General features: G+C 38.5%; 1 protein-coding gene and 1 non-coding gene across 3 annotated transcripts; one reads left to right on the top strand and one right to left on the bottom strand.

Annotated features, from left to right (window-relative positions):
- Positions 1-2,819: 2,819 nt before the first annotated feature.
- LOC149837202 (small nucleolar RNA Z247) lies at positions 2,820-2,955 on the bottom strand. Its single transcript, XR_016432267.1, has one exon. It is a non-coding gene; the product is annotated as a small nucleolar RNA Z247 (small nucleolar RNA).
- Positions 2,956-9,736: 6,781 nt separating this feature from the next.
- LOC149837201 (histidine-containing phosphotransfer protein 1-like) lies at positions 9,737-11,360 on the top strand. 2 transcript variants are annotated; one of them, XM_090007274.1, is made up of 6 exons: positions 9,737-9,931; positions 10,018-10,148; positions 10,317-10,385; positions 10,714-10,785; positions 10,862-10,938; positions 11,046-11,360. In XM_090007274.1, the coding sequence occupies exons 1-6, from the start codon at positions 9,872-9,874 to the stop codon at positions 11,162-11,164; spliced, it is 528 nt and encodes a 175-aa protein (XP_089863400.1). In that variant the 5' UTR covers positions 9,737-9,871; the 3' UTR covers positions 11,165-11,360. The 2 variants fall into 2 exon arrangements, with proteins under 2 accessions (XP_089863400.1, XP_089863401.1); XM_090007275.1 differs by having other exon boundaries at positions 10,862-10,934; positions 11,046-11,237.
- Positions 11,361-11,668: the final 308 nt, after the last annotated feature.

Genomic DNA, 11,668 nt, shown 5'->3' with positions numbered 1-11,668 from the left:
TCAAGATGAATGGGCGAGAGAGAACATTAAGCTTGTGCCGAAGACAAGAAAATTGATCTACGGGGAGAGCTTTCGTACGAAGATCAACTTTTTAGAGATCAATGGGAATATAACGAACAAAAAGCTGGTGGGAAGCCATTATGTCTCAGACAAAATGAACATTAATTTCTATATGCTTGGATCGCTTGTGCATAATCGGATTAGCAGCCATGAATGTAGCCCCAAGATTATCACACTAGAGGATAGGAGAAGAAGCAAGACAAACTTTGTGTTCCTCGAGAAGAAAGCAAAGCCAAGTAATTTTTGCAGTGCCATCTGCAAGGGCACGGTACTCAGCCTTAGTGCTAGACCGGGCAACACTATTTTGTTTGTGAGAGCTCTAAGAGATGAGATTCAGCCCAAGAAAAACAGCATAAGCCCTAGTAGATTTTCGATCATCAAGATTGTCGGCCCAATCGGCATCCGAATAGGCATATAAAGTGAGGCGTTTTGAAGGAGAAATGAGCAGCCCATAGTCAAGGGTGGCCTTGACTTACCTAAGGATACACTTGACAACATGTTAGTGAATATCCATCGGTTTGTGCATGAACTGACATATGCGCTTGACGACAAAAGATAGATCTGGTTGGGTCAAAGTGAGATATTGAAGAGGGCCAACCGTGCTGCGATAGATAGTAGGATTGTCCATATTGCGGCCTTCCAAAGCACGTAGAGAGGCAAATGTGGTCAATGGGGTGGCAATAGGCTTGCAGGCAATCATGAACATGCGAAGAAGCATATCAATAGAGTATTTGCTTTGAGATAAAAATAACCCTTTGCTAGTGCAGATAGCTTCAAGCCCAAGAAAATAATGTAAGTCCCCAAGATCTTTAAGTGAAAACTCGTGAGCAAGTTGAGAAATAAGCTGTTGTAGATAGATGACGTTACTTTCAGTGAGAAGAATGTCATCAACATAAATAAGAACATAGAGAACATGTGTCTTGGCCACAAAGGTAAACAACAAAGTATCTGTATATGAAGCCTTGAACCCAAGAAGAAGTAAATAAGAACTAGGTCGAGAATACCATGTTCAAGGGGCTTGTTTTGGCCCATAAAGTGCCCTCTATAACTTACACACGTGATGAGGGTAGTGTGGGACAGTAAATCCCGGTGGTTGGCTTATGTAAACCGTTTCTTGGAGATGTCCATGAAGAAATGCATTATTCACGTCAAGTTGACGAATGGGCCAGTTGAAGGAGACAACAAGACTAAGAACAATGTAAATTGTGGTTGGTTTAACCAACACAACATCCCTGGATATAAATATTTTTCTTGTTTCCAATGATAAACAATAATATCCTTTTCGTTGTTCTGCATACCTAAGCAAGACACATTTCTGAGACTTGTAGGCCAATTTGTGAGAACGATAGACACACAAGCACGAGTAGCATAGGCTGCCAAACACCCTTAAAAACTCATATTCTGAATCCTGATTAAATAAATCAGGAAGTAGGCATCCTATTTATCAAAAACACTGTCGCATGAAAAGCATATGCCCAATACTTGCTTGGAATTCCTGCTTGAACCATCATTGTTAGCCCTGTCTCAACAACATGTCTATGCTTACACTTAGCTGAGTCATTTTGCTCAGGTGTATGAGGACATGTCAATCTATGTCCTATATCACATGATTCTAAAAAATCTTTCATGCCCAAAAATTCACCACCTCCATCAATGCGAGCAAACTTTATTTTAGTATTCAAAATATTTTCAACATGCATCTTAAATTTCTTGAACACATTCAGCACATCCGACTTGTTTTAAGCAAATAAATCCAGGAAAAGCGAGAATGAGCATCAACAAAAATCACATAATATTTGAATTCATTCTCACTTTGAATTGGTGTTAGTCCCCAAACATCCAAAAAGACTAGCTCAAGATGATGTCTTATTTCATATAAACTATGTTCAAAGGGAAGTTTATGACTCTTCTCTTTTTGGCAAGCATCATACATACAAAAATTTTCAAGAAAATAAGAAAGTTCAAACTTATTCAGAATAGATTTAATGACATTTAGAGTAGGATGCCCAAGTCGTTGATGCCATATGCTTATGGTGGCCTTCTCTTCAATATTTACCTCCTTTTTGTCATTAATATGCAACGGTGGCAGCTTGTATAACCTGTCTTTACTCTGCCCTTAAAGAAGCACTTTTCTCGTTGTGTGATCCTTAACATAACAAGCAAATGGTAAGAATTCAAAACTTACATCATTATCTCTCACAAATCGCTGCACAGACAATAAAATTTTCTTTATTTTTGGCACATGTAAAATATCTTTAACTTTAAATGCTGTTTATCATGCTGAAAAATAGAAGACCCCATATGAGAAATAGGAAGGGCAACACCATTACCTATTCACACACCATCTTTACCTTGACATGAAGACTAAATCGACAGGTTGCTCAAATTATTGGTAATATGGTGAGAGGCACCTGAATCTGGATACCAGTTTTCTTCATTTGAATCCTCAGTAGATGTTTCCGCAGGAAAAACTTGTGGTCCTTAATCTGATTCTCGAAGTAGATGTGCAATCTAGCGGCATTGTTTTGTTGCATGCCCAGGTTTGTCACAAATTTGGCATACAACCTGATTTCCTTTTTGATTTCTGTCTTGATTCTTATTATTGTTCCACCATTTTTTGCCTTTATTTTGATAGTCTCCCTTATAGTTTTTACCTCTTCTATAACTTTGCTGATTTGAATTTTTCTGACCTTGAGCCATATTTGCTGCAGGTAACAAGGATTCATCAACCTTGTCATTCACGTGCTCAATATGAGACTCTTGGATCAACAACAGTCCATAGAGTTCATTGAGGAAGACTGGCTCAACTCTTGTGCTAATGGCAATTTTGAATGCAAGATAATCATTAAGAAGACCACGTAAAACATGCATTACTAGATCATCATCATCTACCGGTTTTCCAGCAACAACAAGTTGATGCGATAATAGTTTCACATACTTAAAATAATCACTTATACTTTTATCGCCTTTCTTTAATTCCTGCAACAGAGATTTCAGTTAAAGAATTTTAGATCGGGTATGAGTGGCATATATACGCCTCTTTTAATGCCTGCCAGACATCATGTGACGTTCGCAAGCCAATAACTTGGCTGTGAACTTGTTCTGTCAAGAACGACAAAACCCAACTTAAGAGGATTTGATTCTGACGAGTCCAAGTAACAAACTCTGGATTTAATTTTTGCACCTTGTTAACTTCTATAAATTTTTCTGGACGTGGTTTTGTTACACCAAATCATATGAATGTAAAATGGAAAGAAATTGCAATCCCCAAATTAGGTAATTATCACCAGACAATTTTGTCGACAAGAAGTAGTGTAGACTGTTAGGTGAATTAAGACCTTGAGATAGGATTGAAAGAATAGCACCTGAATTGCTTGTTGATCCCTGATCAGCCATGGTAGCATCCAAAAGTTGTAGAGGAACAATCACTGATGACGAGAAACCAACACAAATTGCAGTAAGAAGAAGCAATCTTGCTTAGAATAATCAGCATGCCATCACAGGCTTTGATGCCATGTTAAAGGAACAAAATTAGAACATTAAAGATCATGCAAGCTTTTCTTTCTTCTCTCTGAACATAAAACAGAGTTACGTGGTTCAATCTTGAAGAATAGACCTACATCCACGGTATAAAGCAATGTCTACAATAGGATCTCATGTTCATTTCTAGACGTACATGGCAGTTTATATAATATATTACAATAGTTTTTCATATCCTTAAATTTAGGTTTGTATTTTTTATTTTCCTTTATCACCATATGATTTTTCTTTCTCGTCTAACCGCATGTCCTTAGACTTTGGTGAAAATATCTCATTATTTTGGATAGTAATCTCCTTAGGATGAGATTGATGATTATGCTGAGCTTTTATTGATGGTCTAATATCAAAGCAGGTTATATGTTCCCCCCCGAACAAGGCATCTCATGCTCGGGGGTCCCAAAAAGCACCACGTATTTAAGCCTGTGCATCTCGTATCCCCATGTTTGTCAGCATTAATTAGCATTGGAGTTTGATGCGATTGCAAATACTTAATTACCCTCTCCTCCATTTGTGCCAAAAAAATAATGATTGTAGAAAAGGAGTGATTGTAAAGACTTAAGTGCCCCGAAGATGATTATTTAAGACCCAGTCTCTGCACTGCAGGATTATCCGAGAAAAAAATCTCTCCTGGAGGAGGCCATGAACATTAACCCTCTCACTCTCTCTCTTCTTTCTCTTTCTGCTTCTGTGCACATCCAGCAGAAGATCCTACATTGCTCCATCAAGCACCGACTGACCTACACATTGACTGTTGTGGAGCCTGATTCAGAGTTTTTACCCTTACAGGAGGAGGGTTTGGGGGCTCCTCCCAGCGTGGGTAGCATCATTCAACTAAATGAGTTGTGGATCCTGATTCAAAGTTTTTACCCTTACAGGAGAGGGGTCTGGGGGTTCCTCCCAGTGTGGGTAGCATCATTCAACTTGAAGAGTTATGGAGCCTGATTCAAAGTTTTTCTCTTATAGAAGAGGGGTCTAAGGACTCCTCCCAGTGTGGGTAGCATCATTCAACTTGATGAGTTGTGAAGCCTGATTCAGAGTTTTTGCCCTTACAGGAGGGGGGTTTGGGGGCTCCTCCCAGCGTGGGTAGCATAGTTTTTGCCCTTACAGGAGGGGGGTTTGGAGGCTCTTCTCAGCGTGGGTAGCATCATTCAACTTGATGCACTGCAGGATTATTCGAGAAAGGAATCCCATCTGGAGAAGGCCACGAACATCAACCCTCTCTCTCTCCCTTCTCTTTCTACTTCTGTGCATATCTAGCAGACAATCCTACACTGCTCCATCAAGCATCGACTGACCTGCAAAATGACTGTAGCATGATTCAACTTGATGAGTTGTGGAGCCCAATTCAGAAATTTTGCCCTTACAGGAGGGGGGTTTGGGGGCTTCCCCCGGCACAATAAAGTGTTTTGTTTAATTATGGTGCTCATATTTCCTTTGGTTGTTTCTTGCTAAAGGTTTTTGTAACACCCTTTCTTACGATTTTTCTGTTTTTTTTTCTGGTTTGAAGATGGTGACTTCTGAAAGTTACCGTTCAATTTCAGGAAACGAACCTGTTACAGAACCAGAAACTCTGTAATCAGTTTCAATTTTTAACAGATTTAAAATAGCAAATGAGTTTATAAAGTTATAAAAATTTCCAAATATAAACTAGCCAAGTAAAGAAAAAAACACTTTTTACAGATTTGAAAAATGATCTCCCGTTGGGGAGATATGACTCTTGCAAAATGAACTAAAAATATGAGTAACTCAAACGATATAGAGTTTAACGAGGTCTTGGTTTTCAACCAAAAATAGGTATGAAATTACCATAAAAATTGCTGAAAATTGACAGGAATGAACTAGATTCAATAAGAAAGACACCACTTTTTACGGATTTGAAATCTGATCTCCGGTTAGGGAGATACGCCCCCAACAAGTTGGTCTTGATTCAAATAGCGATTTACGCATGACGGCTTACTAAATAACACTACAAATCGCTATTCAGTAAGCCGTCACCCGTAAATCGCTATTTGAATCAAGACCAACTTGTTGGGGGCGTATCTTTTTAACCGGAGATCGAATTTTAAATCCGTAAAAAGCGGTGTCTATCTTATTGGGTCTAGTTTATTCCTGTCAATTTTCAGCAATTTTTATGGTAATTTGTTTTTCTATTTTGATTAAAAACCAGACCTCTATTATTTTGCATTATTTAAGTTGCATATATTTTTAATTCATTTTGCGAGAGTCATATCTCCCCAATGAAATATCATTTTCCAAATCTGTAAAAAGGATTTTCTTTCTTTATATGTCTAGTTTATATTTGAAAATTTTTATAATTGTTTATACATATTTGATATTTTAAATTTGTTAAAATTCAGAACTGATTACAAATTAATCTTATTTAACCATGAATAAATAAAATAGTTTCGGTTTTTTATATATTTGAAATATCAAATAAATATATAAAGTTAAAAAAAATTTCAGATATAAACTAGACAAATAAAGCAAAAAAACCCTTTTTACAGATTTGAAAAATGATCTCCCGTTGGGGAGATATGACTCTTGCAAAATGAACTAAAAACATAAATAACTTAAACGATATAGAGTTTGATAGAGTCTTGGTTTTTGACAAAAAATATGTATGAAATTACCATAAAAATTGTTGAAAATTGACAGAAATAAACTAGACTCAATAACAAAGATGTCGTTGTTTACGGATCAAAAATCCGATCTTTGGTTAGGGTGATACGCCCCCGACAAGTTGGTCTTGATTCAAATAGCGATTTACGCGTGACGACTTACTAAATAAAACTACAAATCGCTATTCAGTAAGCCGTCACACGTAAATCGCTATTTGAATCAAGACCAACTTGTTGGGGGCGTATCTCCCTAACCGGAGATCGAATTTCCGATCCGTAAAAAGTGGCATCTTCGTTATTGAGTCTAGTTTATTTCTATCAATTTTCAACAATTTTTATGGTAATTTTATACCTGTTTTTGGTCGAAAACCAAGACCCTGTCACACTCTATATCGTTTTAGATACTCAGATTTTTTGTTAATTTTGCAAGAGTCATATCTCCCCAACGAGAGATCATTTTCCAAATCTGTAAAAAGGGTTTTTTTCTTTATTTGTCTAGTTTATATCTGAAAATTTTTATAACTTTATATATTTATTTGATATTACAATTTTTTAAAAAACTGAAACTGGTTTGTTTAATCATGGTGAAGTAAGATTAATCTGTAACCAGTCCTGAATTTTAACAAATTTAAAATATCAAATATGTATAAAAAGTTATAAATTTTTTTAAATATAAACTAGACAAATAAAAAAATAAAACCTTTTTTGCAGATTTGGAAAATGATCTCTCGTTAGAGAGATATGACTCTTGCAAAATGAACTAAAAAACCTGTGCAACTCAAATAATGCAGAATAATAGGGGTCTGATTTTTAATCAAAATGGGGAATGAAATGACCATAAAAATTGTTGAAAATTGTCAGAAATAAACTAGACTCAATAAGAAAGACACTGTTTTTTATGGATTTGAAATCCAATCTATATAACAGGTTCATTTTCTGAAATTGAACAGTAACTTTTAGAAGTCACCATCTTTAAACCAGAAAAAAGAACAGAAAAATCGTGGGAAAAGGTGTTACGAAAACCTTTAGCAAGAAACAACCAAGGAAAACATGAGTACCACGATTAAACAAAATACTTTATTGCACCGGGGGAAGCCCCCAAACCCCCCTCCTATAGGGGCAAAATCTCTGAATCTGGTTCCACAACTTATTAAGTTGAACGATGCTACCTACACCGGTGGGAGCGCCCAAACCCCCCTCCTGTAAGAGCAAAATCTTTGAATCTGGCTTCACAACTCATCAAGTTGAACCATGCTACAGTAAGTGTGCAGGTCAGTCGATGCTTGCTGGAGCAGTGTAGGATCATCTGCTGGATGTGCACAGAAGCAGAAAGAGAAGGGAGAGAGAGAGGGTTTATGTTCATGGCTTTCTTCAGAGGGGATTCCTTTCTCAGATAATCCTGCAGTGCAGGGACTTTCTGGATGGAGGACATGTTTGTTCTTTTTTTGAACCGTTTGTTTTCTTTTTTTTAAATAGACATTTTTGTCATTTTCTCAAACTGTTATTTTATGGCAAGAATAGCAAAAAAGGGTACTTAAGTCTTTGCAATAACACCAGAATCCGATGCAAAGTTATGTCAACATACACGGGAATATGAGCCCCATGTGCGTAAATACGTGGCGCTCATTCATCCCCCCGAACACAGACGTGGGATTCAGTGAATCATCGGGGGAGAACATACACCACCCTCTAGTCTAATATTGCCAACCCTGTCTCTCTTTCTTCAATGATGTTGACAGTCATGAGCTATTATTGATGGTCTAATATTGCCAACCCTCTCTCTCTTTCTTCAATGATGTTGACAGCCATGGTTGTCATTTTTTTCTGGCAGCCATGGCTGCCGGCCTTTCAAAACAAAACAGAAAGGGTGGAGAAGGGCGTCAGTGGTTCCTCTCAACGGCGTGTTTCGGTAAGCTTCTCTCACTTTCTCTTTCGCTCTCTCGAGTTTTATCTATCTCTCACTCTTTACAACTCTCTCTCTCTCTCATCATCCCCCTTCTCATGATGAGTCCCCATTAGATCGGTTTTCCCCTTTTTTTTGTTTTTTACCTTCTCCCTACCCGACTTCGTCTGGTGTTTTTTACAAGATTGATTCTATTGTCGCTCATCAGTTTAACACGGATCAGTCACTTGTTTCGCATGTGCTTCGCCAGTACATAGCTTTTACCTTTTGATTTAGCCATCTCTGCAATAAGGAAAGTGGAACACCACGAACATGAGCATGTCTTGTCTAAAGGCGTGAAAGTTGTTGAATCATTTTAATTTTGAGGCGTTGTACACTTGGAAACCTCCCTGCATAGAAAACCAACGTGGTCTTTCCTCCATTTTGTGGACAGAAACAGGATCAGACAGGTGGGGACGCATCAGGACATACCCAATCTTGCCCGTATAATAAATTGTCGGGTTCGGGTGTTTCCGGTCTGCGAAAATAGAATTCAAAACTTGAACTTTCATAATTTCAAAATTTTATTTTTACTGAAAATACATATAAAATACTCGGGTGCGCTCGAGTACCTGCAAAAAAGCCAAGTTGGGTCGAGTATTCAGCAAAAATCATAGCTCGAGTACGGGATGCAAACCCGACCCATTGACAGCCCCAGCTATCTACCATCATCTGTGTATCACCCCCATATGACAGGGATCTAAGCTAATGCATTATCTCTTGGTTATTTTTGGGCAAATGGAGCCACACCATCTTCTTTTAATCAGCTATATAAAAAGGAAAGACGATTTTTTTTTTACTTGAATGCACTGCTTGTCCACACAGAACAAAGGGTCACCCATATGCGGATCCTAATACGTGATGCAGTGAAACTGCATGTTATATACAAATCTCAGAGCAGGTTGTTGGTCCATCCCAAAAGGATCATCATGCTCTCTCACCTCGCTGAGATCACGAGAAGAACAGGTTATTACTTCAGGTGTGGGCCCGTATGCTGCTAGGAATCGATGCTTCGGACCAGAATAAAGTGCCAAACAGGTGGTCAGATACGTTGCATTTACATAAGTTGAGGAGTCAACCACTGAGCCTTAGTGATGTTGAGAAAAGTACGTAGGCTTTCACACTTGTCCTTGGCTTGTAAATTTGAGTGGCGTTTGGTAAATTGGCATACAGAGGAGAGGCCTTCTCTATTAGTATAAATAAAAAAAAACGGAAGTAAAACAAAGACGGGTGGAGTTGTGGTGGTGGGTGTCGGGCAGACCGGGCGAGTGTTCTCTTTTTCAAGTTTTTAACCCCACCCTTTTGCTGCTGTCACAAATACTGGCAGAAGGGAAAATTCAGAGGGGAAAAGATGGGTTTGTGAGAACCCAAGAAAAGGGGGGGTCATCCTCTGCATCCAAACTTGCTCCCTTCTTTCTTTCTCTCTCTCTCTCTCTCTCTCTCTCTCTCTTCCTCCTTTTGGTATTGTTGGCAGGCAGTAATAAACTCTTTTTTCAACCCGCAAGTTTATTTACCCTTCTGATGGTTTCTGCTGCCCTGGTACTGATCGGATCATCCCCACAATAAATTGGAGTCATAGAGGATGCATGAGTCCTGCTGCGTCTATATTCGGTTCGCTGTTGTTATTTAATAGGGGAAGGCAAGGCAAAAGGCAAAGGCAATAACACTAAGTAGGCAAGGCAGCAGGCTTTTGGGTGTGGCGGCAGGAAGGATGGATGTGGGTCAACTGCAGCGCCGGTTTATTGATCTAATATCTTCTCTCTTCCGTGAGGTATGTTGGGAAAACCTCTCTCTCTCTCTCTCTCGTTTGTTTGTTTGTTTCATCATTTGTTATTGTTTTGGTGGGTTTGTGGGCAGGGATTTTTGGATGAACAGTTCACTCAGCTTCAGCAACTGCAGGATGAGAGCAATCCGAATTTTGTTGGGGAAGTCGTCGGTCTTTTCTTCGACGACTCTCAGAGGCTTCTGAATGATATGGACATGGCCCTGTGCGGAATCTCTCTTTCTTCTTCCCTTTGCATTTTTTTTCATGTTATGGGGTTTGAGATTCTTTGTGGGGATTGATCATTCTTTTCTTGATTAGTTTGGGGGATAACTACGAATTGACTTCTGCACTTTTTTCTTGGGCAATCTGTCTTCTGTCTTGATTCCTGAAGGGATCTGCAACCTGTTGACTTCAAGAAGTTGGATGCTCATGTCCACCAGTTGAAGGGTAGCAGTTCCAGGTATGCTCAGACTTCATGTTGCATGATTTATAGGTCGGATTGCAACAGTGCTTGTTTCATAGAGGAGTTTAAACTCAATCGAAAAATCTGACAAAGTGATCTTTCAATTTATCTTTTGTCATCTTAAGAGAATTTTTTAGCTAAATCTTAGCGAAAAAAAAAAGATTTGCTCTTACTGTTGATTACAAATGTGTATGAGGTCGGCAGCATCTTCATCTTGCCTTAGTAAATTTCTGATTTCTGTACCCATATATCTTCTTCTTCTTGTACTTTTTGTATGTATACATTTTGTTTGTTTTTTCATTAGAATGTTTCCTCTCTGAAACAGCATAGGTGCCCAACGAGTGAAAAACGTCTGCATACCGTTTCGTGGCTACTGTGAAGATAAAAACAGAGAAGGGTTAGTCTTTTACTGAATGCCAATTAATGAATTTTCATTTTTGGAGTGTACTAAAAGCTAAAGCTGTATGACCCAGATGCCAGAACTGCTTGCAACAAATTAAACATGAGTACGCCCTGGTGAAGAACAAGCTTGAGAACCTCTTCAGGGCGTGTATTCTTTCTTTCTTTGTATTTACTCTTTTTTAGGATACTATTATTCACTGAGAAACAGAGAACTGACACTGACATCCTTTTCCTGATCGATGTTTCCTTTTGCAGTTGGAACAACAAATTTTGGCTGCAGGTGGAGCGATACCCATGTTGGAGTGAAGCATCATCAGCCACTGTTTCCTTGGAGATGTTCATCATTTGCATTTACAGAGGTGGAGAAGAAATAAGATAGATGCATGCTCTTAGGGATGAGTTTCCGTTTGTTACTACAGAGGAGGAGAGTGGTCAGAAGGGGTTGTTAGGTAATGTCAGTTCAGGAAGGAAGTCAATATGGATGATGTCTCTGTGGTTGGTTGTTACCTGTGTTAGATAGAACCGTGTGTACCTCTTTTCACTTTTCTTACAACCTCAAAAACCTCAAAAGCTCTCTTTTTTATTTCCTTTGGCTGTTCTCTCTTTCTGTTCCTAGCAAGACTGCAAAATAACCAAGCGCATCAAATCTTACGAAATGTACACAAGAAAGGCGTTTCTTATTCATCAACAAATAAATGGCATACTAAAACATGACCATGGCAATCTATGGTATAGTACTATAGTCTGGTAAAATGAAAGTGACCCATATATTGGACTTGTAGTATCCAAGTTTTTAGGCCAACTGATCAAAGTACTGTTCGAGTAAAAGCTGAAGGATTGGTTGGCGAAGTAGCCACTTGCATTAAGATTGACATGGA

This window comes from Nuphar pumila, chromosome 5 (assembly GCF_984573655.1).
Source record: "Nuphar pumila chromosome 5, dmNupPumi1.hap1.1, whole genome shotgun sequence".
Lineage (NCBI taxonomy): Eukaryota > Viridiplantae > Streptophyta > Magnoliopsida > Nymphaeales > Nymphaeaceae > Nuphar > Nuphar pumila.
The sequence above is the reverse complement of the archived record's forward strand: the minus strand, read 5'-3'. Positions and strand labels throughout refer to the sequence as shown.